Below are 26,462 nucleotides of genomic sequence, written 5' to 3' on the forward strand. Positions count from 1 at the left end.
CTTGATCCTCCCTCCCAACTCCCACCCCATCCCACCCCTCTAGGTTATCACAGAGCCCTGGATGGAGCTTCCTATGTTACATAGCAGCTTCCCACTAACTGTTTTAACACATGGTAATGCATATGTTTCCATGACATTCTCTCAGTTGGTCCCACCCTCTCCTTCTCCTGTTGTGCCCACAAGTCTGTTCTCTACATCTGCATCTCTATTCCTGCCCTGCAAATAGATTCATCAGTCCCATTTTTCTAGATTCCACATGTATTCACTAATATATGATATTTGGTCTTTTTCTGACTTACTTCACTGTGTATAACAGGCTCTAGGTTCATCCACCTCACTACAACTGATTCAAATTGGTTCCTTTTATGGCTGAGTAATATTCTCGTGTGTGTGTGTGTGTGTGTGTGTGTGTGTACATATATATATGTACACATACATACATATAAATATACACCACCACTTCTTTATCCATTCGTCTGTTGATAGACATCTAGGACATGTCCTAGCTATTATAAATAGTATTGCAATGAACATTGGGGTACATGTGTTTTTTTTATTTTATTTTTAAACTTTACAATATTGTATTGGTTTTGCCATACATCAACATGAATCCACCACAGGTATACACGTGTTCCCCATCCTGAACCCTCCTCCCTCCTCCCTCCCCATACCATCCCTCTGGGTCGTCCTAGTGCACCAGCCCCAAGCATCCAGTATCGTGCGTCGAACCTGGACTGGTAACTCATTTCATATATGATATTATACATGTTTCCATGCCATTCTCCCAAATCATCCCACCCTCTACCTCTCCCACAGAGTCCAAAAGACTGTTCTATACATCAGTGTCTCTTTTGCTGTCTCGTATACAGGGTTATTGTTACCATCTTTCTAAATTCCATATATATGCGTTAGTATACTGTATTGGTGTTTTTCTTTCTGGCTTACTTCACTCTGTATAATAGGCTCCAGTTTCATCCACCTCATTAGAACTGATTCAAATGTATTCTTTTTAATGGCTGAGTAATACTCCATTGTGTATATGTACCACAGCTTTCTAATCCATTCATCTGCTGATGGACATCTAGGTTGCTTCCATGTCCTGGCTATTATAAACAGTGCTGCGATGAATATTGGGGTACACGTGTCTCTTTCAATTCTGGTTTCCTCAGTGTGTATGCCCAGCAGTGGGATTGCTGGGTCATAAGGCAGTTCTATTTCCAGTTTCTTAAGGAATCTCCACACTGTTCTCCATAGTGGCTGTACTAGTTTGCATTCCCACCAACAGTGTAAGAGGGTTCCCTTTTCTCCACACCCTCTCCAGCATTTATTGCTTGTAGACTGTGTTTTTTTGAATTACGGTTTCTTCAGAGTATATGCCCAGTAGTGAGATTACTGGGTCATAATGGTAGTTTTATTCCTAGTTTAAGAAATCTCCATACTGTTCTCCATAGTGGCTGTATCAATTTATATTCCCACAAACTCTGCAAGAGAGGTTCCCTTTTCTCCACATCCCGTCCAACATTAATTGTTTGTAGATTTTTTGATGTGGGCCATTCTGACCAGTGTGAGGCAATGTCTCAGTGGTAAAGAACCTGCCTGCCAATGCAAGAAATGCGGGTTTGATCCTTGGGTCAGGAAGATCCCCTGGAGAAAGAAATGTCTATCTTTGCCTGGGAAATCCCAGGGACAGAGGAGCCTGGTGGGCTACGGTCCGTGGGGTTGCAGAAAGAGTTGGACATGATTTAGCAACTACACAGCAGCACATTCTGACCAGTGTGAGGTGATACCTCATTGTACTTTTGATTTGCATTTTGCTAATAATGAGTGCTATTGAGCATTTTTTCATGTATTTATGAATCTGTATGTCTTCTTTGGAGAAATGTCTGCTTAAGCCTTCTGCTCAGTTCTTTGATTGGGTTGTTTGCTTTTCTAATACTGAACTACATGAATTGCTTGTGTATTTTGGAGATTAATGCTTTGTCAGTTGCTTTGTTTGCGATTATTTTCTCCCATTCTGAGGGTTGTCATCTCATCTTGTTTATGGTTTTCTTTGCTGTGCAAAAGCTTTTTATTATAAGCAAAATCTCTTTATTAGAGACCAATAAGTGTTGTTTGAATTAGAAATTGTTCTTTCTAGGAAGATGGAAAGATAGGGCTTTGCCATACTTTATAAATATAGTTTACCAAGATGAGCTAATATTGGGCCACGCTTAGAAGTTATTAATGTCCTTATGTATCTATATACTAAAACATTTAAGAGAAAAAAAAAAAAGCTTTTAAGTTTAATTAGGTCCCATTTGTTTATTCTGTCTTTATTTCCATTACTCTAGGAGGTGTGTCATAGAGGATCTTGCTGCCGTTTATGTCAAAGAGTATTCTGCCTATGTTTTCCTTTAAGAGTTTTATAGTTTCTGGTCTATAATTTAGGTATTTAACCCATTTTGAGTTTATTTTTGTGTATAGTATTAGGAAGTGTTCTAATTTTATTCTTTTACACATTAGCTGTCCGGTTTTCCCAGCACCACTTACTGAAGAGACTGAAAAAAAAAGAAAATTTTTAATACGGTCTTGCTGTCACCTCATGGAAATGGGTGTTGCCTAGTGGGCCTGGGTGTGTCATCTATTTCCATAATCATCCTCTTCCTGGTGTCCTGAGAGCATCTGACCTTTCCTCTTCTCCTTCTGCCTTGTGCTATGATCTCATTCTCTCTCTACCTTGCTTCTACACACAGCACAGGATTCTTTTTTTTTTTTTTAATATTAAAAAGTACATGTATTAAATCATTTTTCACAGTAGCAAAATATTAGAAACAAACCATCCCATCAAAATCTCTCATTAAAATATCAGACACCTGTGTGGTACAAGATCATGTATCTTAACAACCTGGAGGGCTATCTCTATCATGATATGGAACAGCCTCCTAGATAATTTAAGTTTAAAAAGAAAAGGAAACCAAGGATAAGAAGAGGATGATTAGTATGCTAACATTTGCTTTTGTCTTTTATGGGGAAAATGTGTAACAAATATTCTTTTTTATACAATTTTTCAAAGGTCACACTCCAGTTATATTTATTATAAAATATTGGCTGTATTCCCCACATTGTAAAGTACACAAGATTCTTATTTTTGTTGCCATCGCCGAAACTGCCCATATATACATCCTGCTCGTATGTCCCGTCCTGAAGCCTTGTTCCTCCACCTCTCCTTCCTCTTTGATCCTTCTTCATGTTTAAGTGAAAGTTGCTCAGTCGTGTCCAACTCTTTGCGACCCCATGTACTATACAGTCCATGGAATTCTCCAGGCCAGAATACTGGAGTGGGTAGCCTTTCCCTTCTCCAGGGGATCTTCCCAACCCGGGGATTGAACCCAGGCCTCCCACATTGCAGATGGATTCTTTACCAGCTGAGCCACAAGAGAAGCCCAAGAATACTAGAGTGGGTAGCCTATCCCTTTTCCAAAGGATCTTCCTGACCCCCAAATCTAACTGGGGTCTCTGGCATTGCAGGCAGATTTCTTAATGCTTAATAGGTCCAAATTCTTAATTTCCTTCACAGTGCTCTTTATTTCAGTAAATAGCAACTCTTTTCTACCAAAACCTTAGCGTCATCCCTGGTTCTTTTTTTATGCCCCACAACCAGTCCCACCACATCTCTCGCTACCAGCCCAGCCCAATCCAGCACCACCTCTCACTTGAACTATTTCAGTAATTTTCCAGTTGGTCTCCAAGCTTTCCCCTTTTTACCTACAGTCTTTCCTTCACATAATAGCAGGAATGACCCTTCCAAAAGGTTAGTCAGATCCTGTTCCTTCTTGGCTCAAAACCCCTCGTGATCACCCATTTCCCTCAAAGTAAAATCTAAACTTTTTAAGCCCATCCTCAGTCAAATTCTCGTTGTTCTACTCCACTCCATCTCACTGACCTCACTGTGCTTCCTTGGACAAGTCCATCACACCCCTGCCTCCACCTCTGCACTAGCTATTTCCCTCCCCTGCCTCCATCACTCTACTCCCAGACAGTGCTATGACTCCCCCACTTCTTTCTTATTTTTGCTTTACTTCTTTACAGGACTCTGCTCTGATATTTGTTGTTTAGTCGCTAAGTTGTGTCCAGCTATTTTGCGACCCCACAGAATATAGCCCACGAGGCCCCTCTGTCCATGGGATTTCCCAGGCAAGAATACTGGAGTGGGTTACTATTGCCTTCTCTAGGGCATTTTTCCCTACCTAGGGACCACACCTGTGTCTCCTGCATTGCAGGCAGATTCTCTACCATCTGAGCTACCTGGGAAGCCCTTGCTCTGACTTCTTTATATAAAATATAAAGTCCCTCCCCAGTCATTATTACTGCTTATCCCCTCATCTGGCTTTACTCTTCTTGTTGTTTCTGATAGAGTATACAATTACCTGTTTATTCTGTGTTCCCAACTGCTAAAATAGATACTCTATAAAGTTAGGAGTTCACTGATGTTTGCTCCTGTAGTCCTTTTATTAAAGTCATTGACCACTAGTAGGTGCTCAAAAAATGTTTGTGAAATGAATGAATGAACAAACTCAATTTTGTCACCTTTGCCTTTGTCGTGTCTCTCTCCTGAATTTCCTTGTGGTTTTTTCCAAAAGTCACCTCCCCGCTACACTCTTCTCTGTTGGAGGGGAAGAAGAGAGGTGACCTCTGATTCTTTGATCTGTCCCTGTCATTCACTTTCCCTCACTGAATTCCATGATTGTTTGTTAATACTACCTCCTACCTCTCTGTCTTGAACTTTTGAAGTGCTGAACCAAATCTTTTCTTTCAATGTCAGGCAAAGAAAAATAGAGCATAAAGCCTAGCACATAGAAAACAAAAATGAATGCATGAGCAAGTGAACATACAAATTCTATAAATATTAAATACCCAAATTAATATAGCCCCTTGAAGGCTGATAACCTTTGAAATAAAATTATGAAAAGTTCTATACCAGTTTATTGGGGGGAAAGATGCCTTTTCTAAGCCTGAGTGAACAGAAAAGCCTACTAAATTAACAGCCTATATTAGACACAAATGAGTAAATTCTGTGTTAAATTACAACAGCAGCAAAAGATGCTTTTGCTTAAAATGACATTTTCTTTTTTTTTTTTCCCATGCCTTAAGGTAATTTATTTATTTTTTTTAAATTTTATTTTATTTTTTAAACTTTACATAATTGTATTAGTTTTGCCAAATATCAAAATGAATCCATCACAGGTATACATGTGCTCCCCATCCTGAACCCTCCTCCCTCCTCCCTCCCCATACCATCCCTCTGGGTCATCCCAGTGCACTAGCCCCAAGCATCCAGTATCGTGCATTGAACCTGGACTGGCATCTCGTTTCATACATGATATTTTACATGTTTCAATGCCATTGTCCCAAATCTTCCCACCCTCTCCCTCTCCCACAGAGTCCCTAAGACTGTTCCATACATCAGCGTCATTTTTGCTGTCTCGTACACAGGGTTATTGTTATCATCTTTCTAAATTCCATATATATGCGTTAGTATACTGTATTGGTGTTTTTCCTTCTGGCTTGCTTCACTCTGTATAATAGGCTCCAGTTTCATCCACCTCATTAGAACTGATTCAAATATATTCTTTTTAATGGCTGAGTAATACTCCATTGTGTATATGTACCACTGCTTTCTTATCCATTCATCTGCTGATGGACATCTAGGTTGCTTCCATGTCCTGGCTATTATAAACAGTGCTGCGATGAACATTGGGGTACACGTGTCTCTTTCCCTTCTGGTTTCCTCAGTGTGTATGCCCAGGAGTGGGATTGCTGGATCATAAGGCAGTTCTATTTCCAGTTTCTTAAGGAATCTCCACACTGTTCTCCATAGTGGCTGTACTAGTTTGCATTCCCACCAACAGTGTAAGAGGGTTCCCTTTCCTCCACACCCTCTCCAACATTTATTATTTGTAGACTTTTGGATCGCAGCCATTCTGACTGGTGTGAAATGGTACCTCATAGTGGTCTTGATTTGCATTTCTCTGATAATGAGTGATGTTGAGCATCTTTTCATGTGTTTGTTAGCCAAAATGACATTTTCTTAATGTATAAATGTGTAGTTGATTTACAATCTTGTACCAATTTCTGCTATACAGAAAAAGTGACTCAGTTATATACATACATACATTCTTTTTTGCATTCTGTTCCATTTCAGAGTACTGAATACAGTTTCCTGTACTAAGCAAGATGACCTTGTTTACCCATTCTATATGTAATAGTTTGCATCTACTAACCCCAAACTCCCAAACTATCTTTCCCTCATCTTTCTCCCCTTTGGCAACCACAAGTCTATTCTCTATGAAAAAAATGACAAGTTTTAAACATATTCAGCCAATACTCTGGAAAGTCAGTGTGAATCAATCTGGACACCTCATGTTCATTCATCTATGAAGCAGTTTGTGGGCATCATCTTGATACATCTTAATTGTATAAGTTTCTTATTAGTTGCCTGTAATATTTGTTGCAGAATTGGGGTGCCCATGTGTAAAGTCAGGTCAACACGCATTCTGGCGTGACTCTTGTCTTTCTGGTGGACTGACCACCCCACCCCATTGCCCCTGTACTGTATGGTAATAAAGAGCATTTCTAAAAGCACGGGTCTGCTTTCTTACAGAAGTCTTGAGCTGGAATGAAGTAGAACGAGCCTTCAAAGTGTTTACATTTGAGAGCCTGAAACTCTCTGAGGTTGATGAAGATGGGAATCTAAAGCATTCTAAGATGATGTATGGGACAGATTCTGAGATGTTCAACATACCATGGGACAACCCTGCCAGATTTGCTAAACAGATAAGGCAACAATACATCATGAAAATGAATACCCAAGAAGCCAAACAGCAAACAGGTACACTGCCTGGAGGGAGCAAAAGGCATTCTTGCATTGTATGATTGTTGATTTGTCTAGTATTATATCTTACGGATCCTCTTTACTCTGCCTAGATGATGGAGCCAAAGACAGAATTTTATTTCTGAATCAGAATTGGTCAACACCTATGCCAGATGATGCGCTCAACAAAGAACCATCAGATTGTCGTCAGCCTGGTAGTAACAAGAAATCCTTAGACTCTGATAATAGAGAACCAACAGAGCAGGAGAGAAACTTGAAGTCTCAGCTCCAACCTGAGACTCTGGGTGAGCAAATATGTGTGTGTGTGTGTGTGTGTGTGTGTGTGTGTGTGTGTATAGATACTGATATAGAATGTATAAACCAAAAACATTCAAGATACAGTATTTAAATGCCTCCCTATTTCAGTTGAAAAACTGGTTCATATTGTTTTATTAATTAAACTTTGTTACTGAGTGTTATTCAGTAACTACTCATTTAAAAAAAATTTATTGAAGTAGAATTGATTTACAGTGCTTTTATTATACAGCAGATTGATTCAGTCATATATTTTTTTCATATTTTTTTGCATTATAGGTTATTACAAGACACTGAATATTGTTCCCTGTGCTATATAGTAGGTCCTTGTCATTTATCTGTTTTATATGTGGTAGTGTGTATCTGTTGATCCCAAACTCTGAATTTATCCTCCTCTCCCCAAGTTTTTTTTTCTATATTGGAAATCTATTTCTATTTTGTAAATAAATTCATCTGCATCATTTTTTGGATTCCACATATAAGTTACATTATATATTTGTTTTTCTCTGTCTGACTTATTTCACTTAATGTGATAATCTAGGTTCATCAATGTTACTGCAAATGACATTATTTCATACTTTTTATGGTTGAGTAATATTCCATTGTGTATATTATATATATGCATATATGTGTGTTTTGTTTATCCATTTATCTGCTGATGGACATTTAGGTTGCTTCCATGTCTTGGCTATTGTGAACAGTGCTGCTATGAACATAGGGATGATGCATCTCTTGAATTATAGTTTTGCCTAGATAGTATGCCTAGGAGTGGGATTGCTGGATCATATGGTAACTATTCTTAGTTTTATAAGGAACCTCCATACTATTCTCCATAGTGGGTTTATTTACCAATTTCCATTCTCATCGATAGTTTAGGAAGGTTCTCTTTTCTCCACACCCTCTCTCGCATTTATTATCTGTAGAGTAAGTCCTCATTATTTCAACCCTTGTTTTTCAATGTATCATAAGGCCTCTTAAGTGACTCGTACTACCTTTGTAAATATAATACAGTGACCAGAATTAAAACTTTTATCATTAGTGTTTCATAGGGTTATTGTGATTATATGCAAAAAAAATTATCCAAAATCACCCCCAATAGCAATGAACTGTGTAGTACAGAGCTTGGTACAAAATCAATACTCGATGAACATCAGTTTACCTGAACACTCTCCTGCTCAGGTAATTATTCTCATTGTAGAATAAATCATAATAAATATTGTGACATTAAGAGATATATAAGCATAGAAGAATATCAGGCTAAATTTTTATTGAGCTGTTTTACACACAGCTCTCAGATTACTTACTTAAAATATGGTTCTGCTATTACCCTGCTTATAACCTTCAATGACTCCCTCGTTGTTGTTGCTAAGTCAAGTCTGACTCTTTTTGCGACCCCATGGACTGTAGTCTGGCCAGGCTCCTCTCTGTCCATGGGATTTCTTAGGCAAGAATACTGGAGTGTGTTCCAGGAGTGGGTTACCATTTACTTGTCCAAGGGATCTTCCCAATCCAGGGATCAAAACTGTGTCTCCTGCATTGGTAGGCAGATTCTTTACCATTCAGCTATCAGTGGCTTCCTACTACCTACAAATAGAACCCAACTTCTTGGCTTGCTTTATACACTTCTTCAGCAGTACCAAATTATTTTCCCAAACCCTTTCCACTTTTTCACTTTTGTTCTCTTATCACATGCTGTAGTCAATATAATTAGACCCTATTTCCTCTAGGCAGCCTGCTCTTTTCTATCTCTAACTTTTCCCCACAATAACCTCCCACTACAGTTGTCTTTTTGATTATACTGAGGTTCACATGACATACCCATGAAGCTTTGTTAGATGTATTTATCTGGAACTGCCTTTCTTACCATTCCCATGCTCATAACTAATATATGCTTCCTTTATAGCATCAGTTATTTCCTACTCTGCTGTGCTGTGCTGTGCTTTGCTTAGTCATTCAGTCATGTCTGACTCTTTGCAACCCCATGGACTGTAGCCCACCAGGCTCCTCTGTCCATGAGGATTCTCCAGGCAAGAATACGAGAGTAGGTTGCTGTGCCTCCCTCCAGGGGATCTTCCCAACCTAGGGGTCGAACCCAGGTCTCCCACATTGAAGGCTGATTCTTTACCATTTGAGCCACCAGAAAAGCCCAAGAATACTGGAGTGGGTAGCCTATCCCTTCTCCAGGAGATCTTCCCAAACCAGGAATGCAACTGGGGTCGCCTGCATTGCAGGAGGATTCTTCACCAGCTGAGCTCCCAGGGATTTCCTACTACTTATAATGGTTATTCATATGCCTATATTAAAGCCTCCTTAATACTGTAGCTTCTTAGAGATCATAAGTACATATGTTTATATTAAAAACCTTAACTGTATACTACATCATAAAATAAATTTTCACAGATCAAAACTACAGAGTATGTTCTTGAACCACAAAGAAATTATGGAAAATATAGATGCAATAGGAAGAACAAATAAAATGAAAATTTTGGCCCTTTGAAAGATTTTTAAAATTGAAAATTTTTTAGTAAATGACTGATCACAAAAAGAAACATGAATTACTGTATTAGAAATAAAATTGTTTCAGAAATAAAAATCATTGGGGAAATAAAGAATCAGATTTCCCTTTGGTGCTATAGAAATTTAAAAGAGTAAAAGGATATAAGGGGCTTCCCTGATAGATCAGTTGGTAAAGAATCTGCAACTTTATTTGAGTATGTCCAAAGATGATGCTATGAAAGTGCTGCACTCAATATGCCAGCAAATTTGGAAAACTCAGCAGTGGCCACAGGACTGGAAAAGGTCAGTTTTCATTCCAATCCCAAAGAAAGGCAATGCCAAAGAATGCTCAAACTACTGCACAATTGCACTCATCTCACACGCTAGTAAAGTAATGCTCAAAATTCTCCAAGCCAGGCTTCAGCAGTACGTGAACTGTGAACTTCCAGATGTTCAAGCTGGTTTTAGAAAAGGCAGAGGAACCAGAGGTCAAATTGCCAACATCCACTGGATCATCAAAAAAGCAAGAGAGTTCAGAAAAACATCTATTTCTGCTTTATTGACTGTGCCAAAACCTTTGACTGTGGATCACAATAAACTGTGGAAAATTCTGAAAGAGATGGGAATACCAGACCACCTGACCTGCCTCTTAAGAAACCTATATGCAGGTCAGGAAGCAACAGTTAGAACTGGACATGGAACCACAGACTGGTTCCAAATAGGAAAAGGAGTACGTCAAGGCTGTATATTGTCACCCTGCTTATTTAACTTCTATGCAGAGTACATCATGAGAAACACTGGGCTGGAAGAAGCACAAGCTGGAATCAAGATTGCCAGGAGAAATATCAACCTCAGATATGCAGATGACACCACCCTTATGGCAGAAAGTGAAGAGGAACTAAAAAGCCTGTTGATGAAAGTGAAAGAGAGGAGTGAAAAGGTTGGCTTAAAGCTCAACATTCAGAAAACAAAGATCATGGCATCTGGTCCCATCACTTCATGGGAAATAGATGGGGAAATAGTGGAAACAGTGTCAGACTGTATTTTGGGGAGCTCCAAAATCACAGCAGATGGTGACTGCAGCCATGAAATTAAAAGACGCTTACTCCTTGGAAGGAAAGTTATGACCAACCTAGATAGCATATTCAAAAGCAGAGACATTACTTTGCCAACAAAGGTCCGTCTAGTCAAGGCTATGATTTTTCCTGTGGTCATGTATGGATGTGAGAGTTGGACTGTGAAGAAAGCTGAGTGCTGAAGAATTGATGCTTTTGAACTGTGGTGTTGGAGAAGACTCTTGAGAGTCCCTTGGACTGGAAGGAGATCCAACCAGTCCATTTTAAAGGAGATCAGTCCTGGGTTTTCTTTGGAAGGAATGATGCTAAAGCTGAAACTCCAGTACATTGGCCACCTCATGCGAAGAGTTGACTCATTGGAAAAGATTCTGATGCTGGGAGGGATGGGGGCAGGAGGAAAAGGGGATGACAGAGGATGAGATGGCTGGATGGCATCACCAACTCAATGGACGTGAGTTTGAGTGAACTCCAGGAGTTGGTGATGGACAGGGAGGCCTGGCGTGCTGCGATTCATGGGGTTGCAAAGAGTCGGACATGACTAAACGACTGAACTGAACTGAAAAATGAAATGAGTAAATTACTAGAAAAGTATTCACTCAAGAAGAAATATAAAACCTGAGTATCTTATAATTATTTAAATAAATTAAGTCAATTTAAAAACTCCCCAAAGAAGACATGCCAAATTCAAATAATCTCATTGACTAGTGATATTAAACACTCAAAAAATAATAGTTCTAAACACTCAAAATATAGTTCCAATCTTAGCAAAAATTAATTCCAGGAAATATAGAAGGATTATTCTCTTCTCATTTTATGAAACTAGCATCAGCCTTATAATAAAACTGTCAAGGATAGTACAACAACAACAACAAAAATTAAAACTCAGTTATTCATGAACATATATGCCAAAATCCTGAATAAAACATAAGCAAACTGATCTAGCAATATACAAAATCATAATAGTCAAGACAAGTTTTTGTAAGAAGGAAATGCATACATTGTAAAATCAATATAATTTATCAGTGAACACACTAAGAAAAATGTAATCTCAGTGGATGGAGAAAAAATATAGCAATTTATGAAAAACAAACTAGCAATGGAGAAAAAACTTCTCTACCTTATAAAGTGTGTTTTAAAACTTACTATAAGAAACATTATCTATCAAGATGAAAAGTTGAAAGGTTTCCCTTGATCAGAAGGTTATCCACTGTAAACTCTCCTATTTAGGATCACTTTGGAGATGCTAGCCAACTCAGTAAGGTAAGAAAAAGAGATAAAGCTATAAATGTTGAAAAGAAGCAAAACTGTTATTATTTGTAAATTGTGTGTAAAAAAACCCAGAACAATCCAAAAAAAAAGTCAGAAATTATATGAAGGTTTAATAAAGAAATGTGATTGTGAAATAACATGAGTAAGTTGTCTGAAGTGCTAGGACTTTTCTTTATCATTATTCATTATAGCAAGCATTTAAGTTCTTTGTACTTTTCTGTATTATTTCAAAATTCTAAAAAATGGTCACTGCTATAAAAGAATAGATGTTAAGTGAGTATGAGCATAGCCTAATCCTGAAGATGAGGAAACAACGACTCAGAGGGGTTAAGTAACTTGTTCAACCACATACGAGCAGGAAGTCAGGATTCCAAAGAGGGATCCAAAGCAGTGCTTCCTCCACTGTGTCTTGTGGCTTCCTCAGTTCTAAGAAATGCCTTGGGATGCATCTGATGGTTTAACCATATTCATATTCTCTTCTTCATCGTTATACATACCCAATTTTGTTGCCTTTGGGACTTCCTAGGGCTGGTTGCTTACCTTCAGGGCAGGTGCCTTACCTTTAGGGTTGGTTCTCTATCTCCCTGTTCTATATACCCTTACCTATTAGCCTTACTCGCAAAAAATTAACTTGAGATATTATGGCATTAGTGAGTCCTATTGGAATATAAATGTATGACAAAGAAGTCATTTTGAGTTAATATAGAGCCAGAATAAGCCAGGAGAGAGATAAGGCCTGAGGGGTTTTTTGTTTGTTTGTTTTATTTTGCCTTTTTTTTTTTTTTTTTTTTTAAAGAGCAGTTGGTACATAGCTTTCCTTAGGCAACTTTTGCCACCTGGTGGTCAAACCACATAAATTTGTGTTCTGAGTCCTGGTGCAAAGTAAATGTTTATAGCAATTCCCTAAATCATCATGGCTAAAAATGCTATAATGGATGGTGTATCCTAGTGGCCAAGCAATCTTGAGAGCTGAACCCATGGCCTGTGAGGGATTCTACCTGATGTAGGCTGGCCTCTGTCAAGGAATTGTTACATTTGGATGGAGATGGGTAGATGAACCTTGGTGCCTCACTGAGGCTATTAACATGTAAGGGAAATTTTTGTTGTTGCTAATCTTTTGTTTGTCTTTGCATTTTTCCCCTAACTGAGTCACATTTCTGAAGCAGCCACTTTAAATCTCTAAACAAAGCAGAAATTGTTCATGTATTTCCTGCACAACCATCTTAGCATCAAATACATAGAAAAGCCTGTTCCTGGACTTGAAGGGCTAAATACTTGTGCTTTTCTCAACCAAACAGTAGATTTCCATCTGAGACTGGTTTTGAACTTGACGGGGCCTATTGGATATTTATGAAAAACCTGAGAGTTGATAACCATGAGGCTATAGGTTTAGATGTGCCCTTTATGCTTGTTGAGTGTTTTTTTAATAAAGTAACTGCTTTGCAGAGGGATCTTGTTATCTCTAAAGTAAAACAGATTAGGAAAGCTGTTTTTCAAAGAGATGAGAATGAATCCATTTCCAGATGTGTCAAAAACTACTGAATCACACTGTCAAAGGATTATGTGGTTGAAGGAAGAAATCAGGAAGAAAGAAAAAGAATGACTTTTACTCTACTATTAAATAGAGTTCAGATTAGTCTTAGAATGTTCTTCCCTTTGACAAAATATCTGATGCACAGTTTTTTAAAACATATTTTCTAAACTGGAGACTTTTTTTTCTATTGGATCCTTAGACACAGGAGGGAATATCAAGTCTCCCGGAAATCTGGCAGCCCATAGAATAGAATAATTTTTATTCCACAGATTGCATATCAATTGCTTCAAGGACACATGGGACATAATGGTCTATTTAGAGTTATAGTTGGCCTGAGTTTTCTCTTGAGTGTCTGTGTTATATAAATATTAAACTGAATTGAATTTATAGTTTTCTTTAAATCAAAATGGAACATTCATGCTGTTACCCTCACCAGCCCAAGGTGAGATGGAACTAGTAGCAAAAATATAAGTAGCTATGCTCCTAAAGACAAGTAAAACATTTGGCCTATCTTGCTTAGATGTGATTAGCTAGTCCCTCTAGAAGCCCAGATGTGGTTCTCTTTGCCACACAATGAAAATTTAGATCTTGTGAAAGTGAAAGTTGCTCAGTCGTGTCTGACTCTTCGCGAATCCATGGACTGTCCATGGAATTCTCCAGGCCAGAATACTGGAGTGGGTCGCCTTTCCCTTCTCCAGGGGATCTTCCCAACCCAGGGATCTAACCCAGGTCTCCCACATTGCAGGCAGATTCTTTACCAGCTGAGCTTATGCTTACCCCACAAATAAGCTTTTGTTGTAGGATTTCTTCCACATTTCTGCACTCTCTATTTGGCTCAATATTTATTTCCAGTTTTAATACATGATGTAGATTTCTCTCATTCAATCAAAAAAATATATATATGTATTTACCGATTTCCTACCATGTGTTGCGTGCAAAGAGTAAGGTTAGGGAAAATAGAAGTTCTTATTCTCCAGGAATTCACATTTGAGATGGAGAGACAGACAAATATTATTAGGCATGGATAAATGCCGTGATAAAAAATCAAGCAGGATAAGAAGCAGAAGACTCTTGAGGAGGTGACAGTTGAACAGCAATATGAATGAAGGGTTTGAAACAGATGACTCTCTAAAAGCAAAGCATGCTAGACAGAGAGAAAATCAAGTTCAAAAACTTCAAGATACAACAAGCAAGCCAGTGAGTCTGGAGTGGAATGAGCCAGGGAGAGTAGAAGGAGGTGTGGCTGGAGAGTCAAGCTGGAGCCATTTTTATATGACTTCCTCGGGATTAATCTGCTATTATTCAGAGGGTGATAAAAAGTCAGACTGGCTGTCTTTGAGCAGTAAGACAGATATGTTACAAGATTTAATGTGCCGCCCCCCCTCAACTTTATTACTTTGATCAGATTTGGAATATGCTATGTCCTTGATTTCTTTCTTTCTTAGAGATTCACAGTCACAAGAGCATATTACAAATTCTGAAACTTTCACAGTAAAGTGTCTATTTATCCATGTGAAACTCATATACCATGGAATTCCTCTACATAACACATTTGTTAACTTTAAGATTTACTGAAACAGGATGATTCAGAAATCAACACCATCAGTCTGTTTCTTCCCTCTCCATTTATGGCTGTGTGCTTAGTACTCAAGGAGGTTATCACAGTCCCAGTTATCATATAAGTATACTCTTTGGTCACAGCGAGAGCTAGTGTGTCCATGATAAGGGGCCCCGTGGAACCCAGCTCCCTATTCATTTTATTCATTTAACTAACTTTTAAAAATTCTGTAAATCTGAAGATGCCCATTAAATGGGTTTTAAATTAATACATTGTTAATGAATGGGGGAAGAGCTTAACAGGATAGAGTGTGGTATTGCTTCTTCTAGTAGGAGGTGCTTTTGTCAGGGGGTTCTTCTTTCCATACATCCCTGCCCCTGTCCTAGTCTGTCACTCACAAGATACAAGTTTGAACAGGCTTTGTGATAGTACCAGCATCATAACAGACAACTGTGTGGGGAGCAGCTGACATAGTTTAATCAGTAAATATTTGCAGCTTGTAAGATGAAAGTACATTGTCAGAAGCGAGCCATACAGTCTGAAGGCAGAATATCTAATATATGATTTAGGAATGTATTATATAGGGAGCTGGGTTCTTTTCAAAGGACTTAGTATAACTTTTCTAGGTAGACACTAATTTAGAATTATTGACAAAAACACCTTTTTGGAGGCATGAAACATGCCTTTCAGGAATTACCTTTTCAGCACAGAAACATAGATCACATGGCAACAAAAAGGCACAGCATTGACCAAAGAGAGAACAAAGCCCAAACACAACTGGATGTTGATGTCTTTGATTTACAGAGCAGACCATGAACAATGAGATCAAAGATGAAGCGGTCACAAATGCTGATCTTCTTGAAAAGGTAGGGAATTATTGCCCTGAAAGTGTAGATGCCAGTAAGATCTGAGAAAACCGTAACTAAAAAAAGAAACTTAGCAGGAAGGGGCTGGTACTAGAGGAGAAGGGTTTATTCAGACACCCCGCCTCCCCAGCTCAGTTCCAACTGGAGAGAAAGGAGTTAATTTCACCAGCCGCTCAAGCAAAACTTCCAGGCTCCATGCTTCTCTCTAGACAGTGTGGCTTGGCAACGTCACGAACACCTGCTGACCATACAGCTATGTAGAACTAATGCTGTCTTGAAGTGAGTTCAGAAAACCTGCCTATAATTGCTAACAGGACTCAGAAGAGTATAACCTAACAATAAAAATATTTAGATTATGTTGCCCATAAAAAAAAAAAGTCAAAGGCATACTTTTTCTGGCAGCAGTTCTCTTAAAATGTTGCCATATGGATTTATACATATGCAGATTTCCCCCAATTAGATGGAGTGCATGCTGGTTAGTTGATGGAGTCCAAGAGGGCTTCATTTGGACTTAAACAAATTAAAGCTGAAATTGTATTCCTCTGATTTTTTTTTTAAGAAACCAAAGAAGATGACTGTAGAAGCCGAGTTAGAGGACATAAAGAAAACCCAGCAACGCAATCTAATGGACTGGAGTTTTACTGAACATTTTAAACCAAAAGTTCTGCTTCAGGTATTAATGGGCTATGAGTCTCATCAGATTGGTCTGGGGAGGCTCAGTGTGATTTAGAACAGTTCACTTCTAGGTCACTCTCAGATCTATTTCAGATCAATATTCCCATTTACTTCAGCTATAAAGTGAGTTTATTCCCAGACTGTGTGCTATGCATGCCCAAAATAGTTTAAAATATACTTTCTTAAAGGATGTTTTTTTAATGAAGTCTCTTAAGAAAAGAAAGAAGATATGTGCATGACTGCTGCACATGTTTAAAAAAAAAAACATAGTAATAAAAGTAAGATGTTATTGGGAAGCAACCTTATATTTCCCCATATTGCCTGTTAGCTCTCTTCAGTTTTCACATTTCTAAATATTTTCTGATGCAATTAACAATTCAATGTAAACTGTGATGGCTAACATTTATTGAGCACTTACCATATGCTGCTGCTGCTAGTCAATGTATTACTAGGTTATTTAATCTCTTCAGTAATCTTATGAAGTAGAAACTATTTAAATAGTAGAAAACTGAGGCACCTTAACGACTAGTAACTTTTGTCCAAGGTCACACTGGAAAGGGTCTCACTGGTTGATGAGTGAGAGAAGCAAGATCCAAACAAACCCAAGAAATCAGACCCAGAACTTGTGCTCTTAACCACTACGCAAAATAATGAGTAATACTAAGGCAAGCTCTTTTTGTCAATTTTACATTTTACACAAAAACTTTTACTCTTTTTTCTTTTATCCTTTTAATTTAAATTAAATTTAATTTAATTTAAAATTTAAATTAAAATTTTACATCCACTTATTTTTTAAAGCCAAAACATTGTGTAAAGAGTCTTGTGAAAAATACCAGTTCCCTCCCATGCCCATGGAACTTTCCAGGTGGTTCAGTGGTAACGAATTTGCCTGCCAATGCAGGAGCCAAATCCCTGGGTCAGGAAGATCCCCTGGAGGAAAGAAATGATAACCTACTCTAGTATTCTTGCCTGGAGAATTCCATGGACAGAGAAGCCTGGCAGGTTAGTCAGTGGAGTCACAAAGAGTCAGACATGACTGAGCATGCACACTCCCATGCCATGACACAATTCCCAGAGGTAAAAATCTTCAACGTATTTACCTGTTTCTTTTGCTACTTAACTCAGTTATCTCTAAATAACAAGATATTTAGTTACCATCATCAACTGACTCCCTCTTGAAAAAACAGCTTGCCCAACCCCATATAACACACACTGAGACATGCACATATACTCACTCATTACTCCTATACATCCATATACACACTCATAAACTCAAACCTTGTCATTCTCTGAAACTTTTAGCCATATCATAATTTTTATTAGATTTCAAGATTTATCGTATTTCAATTATATAAGTGCTATTCACAGCTGAAACAGTATGAAAAAGCAAAAAGATAGGACACTGAAAGATGGATTCCCCAGGTCGGTAGGTGCCCAATATGCTACTGGTGATCAGTGGAGAAATAACTCCAGAAAGAATGAAGGGATGGAGCCAAAGCAAAAACAACACCCACTTGTGGATGTGACTGCTGATAGAAGCAAGGTCCAATGCTATAAAGAGCAATATTGCATAGGAACCTGGAATGTTAGGTACATGAATCAAGGCAAATTGGAAGTGGTCAAATAGGAGATGGCAAGAGTGAACATCGACATTTTAGGAATCAGCGAACCAATATGGACTGGAATGGGTGAATTTAAGTCAGCTAACCCTTCTATCTACTACTGTGGGCAAGAATCCCTTAGAAGGAATGGCGTAGTCATCATAGTCAACAAAAGAGTCCAAAATGCAGTACTTGGATGCAATCTCAAAAATGACAGAATGATCTCTCTTCATTTCCAAAGCAAACCATTCAATATCACAGTACTCCAACTCTATGCCCTGACCAGTAACGCTGAAGAAGCTGAAGTTGAATGGTTCTATGAAGTTCTACAAGACCTTCTTGAACTAACACCCAATAAAATATGTTTTCATTATAAGGGACTGGAATGTAAAAGTAGGAAGTCAAGAAACACCTGGAATAACAGGTAAATTTGGCTTTGGAATACAGAGTGAAGCAGGGCAAAGGCTAATAGAGTTTTGCCAAAAGAACGCACTGGTCACAGGAAACACCCTCTTCCAACAACACAAGAGAAGACTCTACACATGTACATCACCAGATGGTCAACACCAAAATCAGATTGATTATATTCTTTGCAACCAAAGATGGAGAAGCTCTATACAGTCAGCAAAAACAAGACTGGGAGCTGACTGTGGCTCAGATCATGAACTCCTTATTGCCAAATTCAGACTTAAATTGAGGCAAATAGGGAAAACCACTAGACCATTCAGTTATGACCTAAATCAAATCCCTTACAATTATACAGTGGAAGTGACAACTAGATTCAAGGCATTAAATCTGATACACAGAGTGCCTGAAGAACTATGAATGGAGGTTGGTGACATTGTACAGGAGGATGTGATCAAGGCCATCCCTGAGAAAAAGAAATGCAAAGGAGGAAAGGAAAGATATACCCATTTGAATGCAGAGTTCCAAAGAATAGCAAGGAGAGATAAGAAAGCCTTCCTCAGTGATCAGTGTAAAGAAATAGAGGAAAATAACAGAATGGGAAAGACTAGAGATCTCTTCAAGAAAATTAGAGATACCAAGGTAGCATTTCATTCAAAGATGGGCACAATAAAGGACAGAAATGGTATGGACCTAACAGAAGCAGAAGATATTAAGAAGAGGTGGCAAGAATACACAGAAGAACTATACAAAAAAATCTTCATTACCCAGATAATCACGATGGCGTGATCACTCATCTAGAGCCAGACATCCTAGAATGCAAAGGAAGTCAAGTGAGCCTTAGGAAGCATCACTATGAACAAAGCTAGTGGAGGTGATGGAATTCCAGTTGAGCTATTTCAAATCCTAAAAGATGATGTTGTGAAAGTGCCGCACTCAATTTGTCAGCATATTTGGAAAACTCACCAGTGGCCACAGGATTGGAAAAGGTCGGTTTTCATTCCAATCCCAAAGGAAGGCTGTGCCAAAGAATGCTCAAACTAGTGCACAATTACACTCATCTCACACGCTAGCAAAATGATCCTCAAAATTCTCCAAGCCAGGCTTCATCAGTACGTGAACCGTGAAGTTCCAGATGTTCAAGCTGGATTTAGAAAAGGCAGAGGAACCAGAGATCTAATTGCCAACATCCATTGGATCACAGAAAAAGTGACACAGTTCCAGAAAAACATCTACTTCTGCTTTATTGACTATGCCAAACCTTTGACTGTGTGATCACAACAAGCTGTGGAAAATTCTTAAAAGAGATGGGAATACCAGACCACCTGACCTGCCTCCTGAGAAATCTGTATGCAGGTCAAGAAGCAACAGTTAGAACAGAATATGAACAACAGACTGGTTCCAAATAGGGAAAGGAGTACATCAAGGCTGAATATTGTCACCCTGTTTATTTAACTTATATGCAGAATACATCATGCAAAATGCCAGGCTGTAGGAAGCACAAGCTGGAATCAAGACTGCCAGGGGAAATATCAATAACCTCATATATGTAGATGACACCACACTTATGGCAGAAAGCGCAGAAGAACTAAAGAACCATTTGATGAAAGTGGAAGAAAAGAATGAAAAAGTTGGCTTAAAACTCAACATTCAGAAAACTAAGATTATGGCATCTGGTCCCATCACTTCATGGCAAATAGATGGGGAAACAATTGAAACAGTGAGAGACTTTATCTTTTTGGGCTCCAAAATCACTGCAGATGGTGACTGCAGCCATAAAATTAAAAGCCACTTGCTCCTTGGAAGAAAAGTTTTGACCAACCTAGACAGCATATTAAAAAGCAAAAGCATTACTTCGCCAACGAAGGTCCAGCTATGGTTTTTCCAGTAGTCATGTATGGATGTGGGAGTTGAACTATAAAGAAAGCTGAGCACCAAAGAATTGATGCTTTTGAACTGTGGTGTTGGAGAAGACTCTTGAGAGTCCCTTGGTCTGCAAGGAGATCCAACCAGTCAATCCTAAAGGAAATCAGTCCTGAATATTCATTGGAAGGACTGATGCTGAAGCTGAAACTCCATTACTTTGGCCATCTGATGCGAAGAACTGACTCACTGGAAAAGACCCTGATGCTGGGAAAGATTGAAGGCAGGATGAGAAGGGGACAACAGAGGATGAGATGGTTGGATGGCATCACTGACTCAATGGACATGAGTTTGAGTAGGCTCTGGGAGTTGGTGACGGACAGGAAAGCCTGGGGTGCTGCCGTCCACGGGGTCACAGAGAGTCAGACACGACTGAGTGACTGAACTGAACTGATTCATAGCTGCACTGTGTAATATCCTGGATACATTTCCTTTTTATTTGTTTAGTTTGATAAACATTTGTCATTACTCTCCCCCAAATTCTCTACTTAAGAGTAAATCTCTGCTCAGTACATTCAAACCTAACAGATATTCCATCAGTTGTGTTTTGTAAGTAATATCTTTCCTGTGTGTTCTGAACCTCTGCTTGCCCTCTACTTGTTTTCTGGGTTCACAGGGTCACAGGTGAGCAGGAATTTTGCCCAAGGATGGACCAGAAACTGAGTCACACCCATAACTGACTTAGAAGATATTCAGATAACATTTGAGCCTTAGAGTTGATGCTGGAAAGGGTTGAAACTTTGAAGGATGTTGGGTGGGTGAATGTATTTTATACATGGGAAACATATGAATTTGAGAGGCTACAAGATAAACTGTAGGCTTCTCTGGTAGCTCAGCTGGTAAAGAATCCGCAATGCAGGAGACCTGGGTTTGATTCCAAGGTTGGGAAGATCCCCTGGAGAAGGAAAGGGCAACCCACTCCATTATTCTGGTCTGGAAAATTCCATGGACTGTATAGTCCCTAGCGTCACAAAGAGTCAGACTGACTGAGCAACTTTCACTTTCAGTCTGAACTGTTTTATGTTGAACAGTGTCCCTCAAAAGATTTTTTAGAATCCTTACACCTAGTACCTGAAAGTGGATTATTTGGAATTAGGGTGTCTAAATGATGTAATCAAGTTAAGATGAGGTCATTATAGTAGGCTCCAACCAAATGTGATTTATGTCCTTGTAAGAAGAAGAAAATACCAACTAAAGACACACAGGGAGAATATTTTGTAACCAGAGAGGTGGAGATTAGAATGATGCAGATCCAAGCTAAAATTCACCAAGGATGGATGACCACTGTCAGAAGCTACTATACAAAGCAGCAAAGGAAATCCTACCAGTTCTCAGAGAGAGCACTCTACACAGCGACGGTCCTGCCATCCCCCTTGCGGCCATCCTGGCCGTATCCTTTGCCTCTATTTCCAGTTAGAGACTGTCTTCTGCATCCCACGTTGCCCTGTCTCTTGGGTTACTTTCTTTTTGTAGGGGACTGTCTTTTCAAGTTGCCTCCTGAGTTAACATAAATGGCAGGGAAATTTTTGAGGTGATGGATGTTTGAAAATACCTTAATTCTATACTTTTAACTGCCAGTTTGGCTTTATATAAGATGCTAAGTTAAAAAGTATTTTCCTTCAACATTTTGAAGCCATTCCTCAATAGTCTTCTAGCTTTCCAGATTGTCCTTGAGAAAGAAAAAAACAATGAAATTCTGATTCCTGGTCAGTCGAGTCTGTGTTTTTTCTTCTCTCTGTAAGGTCTTTAAGATTTTCTTTTTGTTCCAGTGTTGTGGATTTCCTGTTGATATTCCTTGATGTGTGGTTCTATTCCTAATACTGCACCAGGGAGCCCAGTATAATCCAGAAACTCTGAGCTTTACATTCTGGGAAATATTATACAATCCTCACTCTAATAATCCCCTCCCCTCCCTTTTCTTTAGTCTTTCTTCCTGAAACTCCTGTTGTTCTGGTATTGGACTCCTAGACTGAACTTCCAATTTCCTTATCCTTTCCTTCCAAGTTTTCAACAGCTTTTCTTCTTATTCTGGAAATATGTCTCTGCTTTCATCGAATTTTTCTATCGAGTCTTCTGTATCTGTTGTTATAATATTAATATCATAAGGTTATATTTATAGTTACAAATTACATTTATAAAACATACTCTTCACATTCCCTGGTACCGTATCTTCCCTTATCTCTATGAGGATCTACTGAAGTCCTTTGAAGTCTTCTCTCTGAAAACTCCTTTCCCCAGGTTTTAACTACTTTTTTGTGGAGGAGGTGTCTTCATTTTTCACATTGAAGAATAGCATCTAGTGATATTTGCCTCTGTTTATATTCATAATGAGACACTAAAAAAATATGATAGGAAGTGCTACGTAAAGTCAAAGTGGGGGAAAGCTGTCAATACCCTGACCTTGTCGTTGGGTGATTTGGCTGCAGGGAGGTGGGGGGTCTTGAAAGACCCGTGAATGTTGATGTATTAATTCTATACTCTTGGGCCATTTAGAGTCTCTAGGGAAAAAAGTCTGATCTCTTCTCTTCCGAGACATAACTTGTCAGGGTTTTAGGAGCTGAATGATGGAGGAAAGGAATTTCAGATTTCTTACCACCCAGTGTCTAGATCTGCACTGTCCAATGTGGTAGCCACTAGTCACATGTAGCTTCTGAGTACTTAGCAATTTTTATATTGATTACATATTGAAATGATAATATATTTTGACATATTAGGTTAAATAAAATGTATAGTTTGATTTTACCTTAACCTTTAAAATATGACTACTATAAATTTTAAAATTATGCACATGGCTCACATTTGTGGCTTCCCTTATATTTCTATTAGACCATGCCAATTCAAGTTTTACATAATTCTCTTTTTTCTGTGGTATAGCTCTCCCTCAGTGGTGCCCAGGGTCCCTCCTTTTAAAAACCCACAGGGTCAGCTTCTATAGTAATAATCCTCCTTTCTTCTGCTGATGAGAGAGATGGGCAGTACCCTGGCTGCTCAGAATGGTTGAGGCTTCTTAAAAGACATTAATCTTCCTATTTTCATTGCCCCTTTCATTCCACTTTCAGAGGTACCTAACTCTGCCATTTCCAGAGCCTTTCTGTGTTTCTGCTCATAATGTTCCTTCTGGTCTCTCTTAAAACTAATCTTGGAATTTGATTTTCCATGTTCTGCTAAATCAGTTACCATTTATTCTCCTGCTTTCTAGCCTCCACGATGTTTCTTTTGTCTCATCTCCCTTGGGCTTCAACTTTGTGATATTAAAACTCGAATTTGACTATTCCTTTAGTGAGGGGTTAGGAAGTGCATGTGTTTAATCTTTCATTTTTTAACTGGAAGTTCATTTCAGATTTTACTTTGTTTTAGCCTCTCCTCCTCACTCCATAGAAGCTTAACTTTTATTTCTTTTAAAAAATATATGTATTTATTTATTTATTTGGCTGCTCCAGGTCTTGGTTGCGGCATGTGAACTCTCAGTTGCAGCAGGTGGAATCTAATTCCCTGACTAGGGATCGAACCCAGGCCCCCTGCATTGGGAGCCTGGAGTCTTAGCCACTGAACCACGAGGGAAGTCCTGAAGCTTCACTTTTCAAGGTCACATGTAACTGTCCTGCCAAACCTAATGAACATTTCTTTGTATATCTTCCTTGACCTTTTCCTCACAAAGCTGATCACTTCCCCACAAAACACTGTTCACTCCCAGTTTCCAAAGCACCATACCGAATTCCTCCTCAGTGTGCCATCTGGAATTTTGTTGAGTACTTCTCCTCTACCTACCATTTAAATATTGAAGTGTCTCAAGCCTCAGTCTCGAATTGTCTTCTCTCCTCTGTAAACATTCTTTTAATGATTTCATCTACTACATATGTCTAATCCTGATGACTCATAAAAGTTTATCTTCCAAATTATCTCCATCTTGAGTTCCACATTAGTGAATTTCTGATAGACACCTTAAATATTTTGTGTCCCACATGAAGCAAATAATTTTCCCACCTAAGCATGCTTCTCCCCTCATCCATCTCAGAAAACGTCAGTGTCAAGCCAAAAGGCTGAGAGTCATTCCTTACTTCAGCTTTTCCTTTGTCGCACACATCTGGTCCATCATCGAGTTTTGAGGGTATACCTCAAAATACCTCTTGAGGCTCTTCACCATCTCCACTGCTGCTACTTTAATCCAAGTTCCATCCTCCCCATCTACTGTAATATCATCAGCCTATTTCACTCTCTCTCCACTCTAATCCCTTCTCTCCGTATCAGGTGTTCCATCAATTGCTTCTTAAACACACATCTCTGAACTCCAGAATCCTCTGTAAAAATCGTAATCATATTTTAAAGAAAAGTCTTAGCTATCTTGTTCGTTTTGTTTTTCTATGAATGTGGTAGGTCTCCATTTTTAATGAAAAGCTTAATTAATGAGAAAAATATCAATACATGATAATAGGTAAAAGCCAAGTTTTTTTAATGTATTAAAGTATAGTTGATTTGCAGTGTTGTGGCCAAATTTTTAAAAAGGAAAAGAAATGTATGAAACTTTATCAAATATTGATTGAGAACACCTACACGTTCATCAAAAATAGAAGTTTGGTTGTTTGTTTGTTTTTCTAATTTAAAATCTGAAAGGAATTTGCCCCAAAAAGTAATGGATAGGACCCCCACAGAGCAAAATGTTTTAAATGCAAAAATATTTACCATGTCAGGACTTCCCTGGCAGTACAGTGGTTAAGACTCCATCCTTCTACTGCAGGGGAGCATGGGTTTGAGCCCTGGTCAGGGAACTAAGATCCCCACAGCTGCACTGTGCAGCCTAGAAAAAGAGAGAAAGAAAACAAATTTACCACATATGTGTTTCTTGTATTGGCTCTCAGGGAGCAGTTGTAAAAATTCAAATGCCGCTTCATAAAGGCATATAGGGGATTAGATTGGGGAGTAAATGTATTATTTTAGTTACACTACCAGTGTGCAATTGACAGCAAAAGTAAAATAGTCCTTTCCTGACATAATATGCAATTCCATGCCTTTAGATCATCCAGACAGTGAAGAACAGAAAGCTGCCTCCACCAAATTGATATGGACAAGAAAAAAAAAAACAAAACAAAACCCCGCAAGTGTCTAATTTCTTTCCCTATGGACATATTTCTTTATGTTGATTGGCATAAGGAAAAGGCAGCTGCCCACAGGCCCCCTCTGTTTGTGGCTGCAGTTACAGTGCTGAGGATAAAATGTTTTGGAAAGGATCAGGGATAGAAGTTGTGTAGAAACAGTATGTATCAAGAAGACCACTCACAGTATGTCTCTGTACCACACCGTGGTGTAGTGGAGAGCTCTGTGTAGAGTGTGAAATGTGACATTTAGAGTCAAAAGACTGGTATAAGCCCTTGTACCAGAACTTAGGAACTCCATACTCTTAGACAAGTCTCTTATTCTCTCTTGGCCACAAACAATACTGAAAAATGCAGCTTTTAATATTTTGAAATGGGAAAAATAATCATACCAATGTATCTGAGGTTTTTATGATAAAATGAGATGATTTATCTGAAGGCGTGTGTGTGTGTGTGTGTGTGTGCATGTTAAGTCGCTTCAGTCGTGTCCGACTCTTTGCAATCCTATAGACTGTAGCCCACCAGGCTCCTCTTTTCATGGAATTCTCCAGGTAAAAATACTGGAGTGGATTGCCATACCCTCCTCCAGGTGATCTTCCCAACCCAGGGATCGATCCCAGGTCTCCCATACTGCAGGCAGATTCTTTACCATCAGGAAAGCCCAAGAATACTGGAGAGGATAGCCTATCCCTTTTCCAGGGGATTTTCCTGACCCAGGAATCGAAGCAGGGTCTCCTGCATTGCATGCAGGTGGATTCTTTACCAGCTGAGCTACCAGAGAAGCTTAAAAAGAAGGCATGGAAC

At 38.8% G+C, this 26,462-nt stretch overlaps 1 protein-coding gene across 5 annotated transcripts in view; it reads left to right on the forward strand.

The window, feature by feature from the left end:
• The window catches only part of SPAG17 (sperm associated antigen 17), a 254,867-nt gene that overhangs the window by 94,841 nt on the left and 133,564 nt on the right, over positions 1-26,462 (forward strand). For all 5 annotated transcript variants that reach the window (XR_011463620.1, XM_070367411.1, XM_070367415.1 and 2 more), the window contains 4 exons: positions 6,641-6,868; positions 6,964-7,155; positions 15,903-15,964; positions 16,524-16,637. Coding sequence is in view for 4 of the 5 variants with exons in the window: in XM_070367411.1 (XP_070223512.1) it covers positions 6,641-6,868; positions 6,964-7,155; positions 15,903-15,964; positions 16,524-16,637 (596 nt within the window). In the remaining variant the exon portion in view is untranslated. The remainder of the gene's footprint in view (positions 1-6,640; positions 6,869-6,963; positions 7,156-15,902; positions 15,965-16,523; positions 16,638-26,462) is intronic.

This window comes from Bos mutus, chromosome 3 (assembly GCF_027580195.1).
Source record: "Bos mutus isolate GX-2022 chromosome 3, NWIPB_WYAK_1.1, whole genome shotgun sequence".
Taxonomy (NCBI): Eukaryota; Metazoa; Chordata; class Mammalia; order Artiodactyla; family Bovidae; genus Bos; species Bos mutus.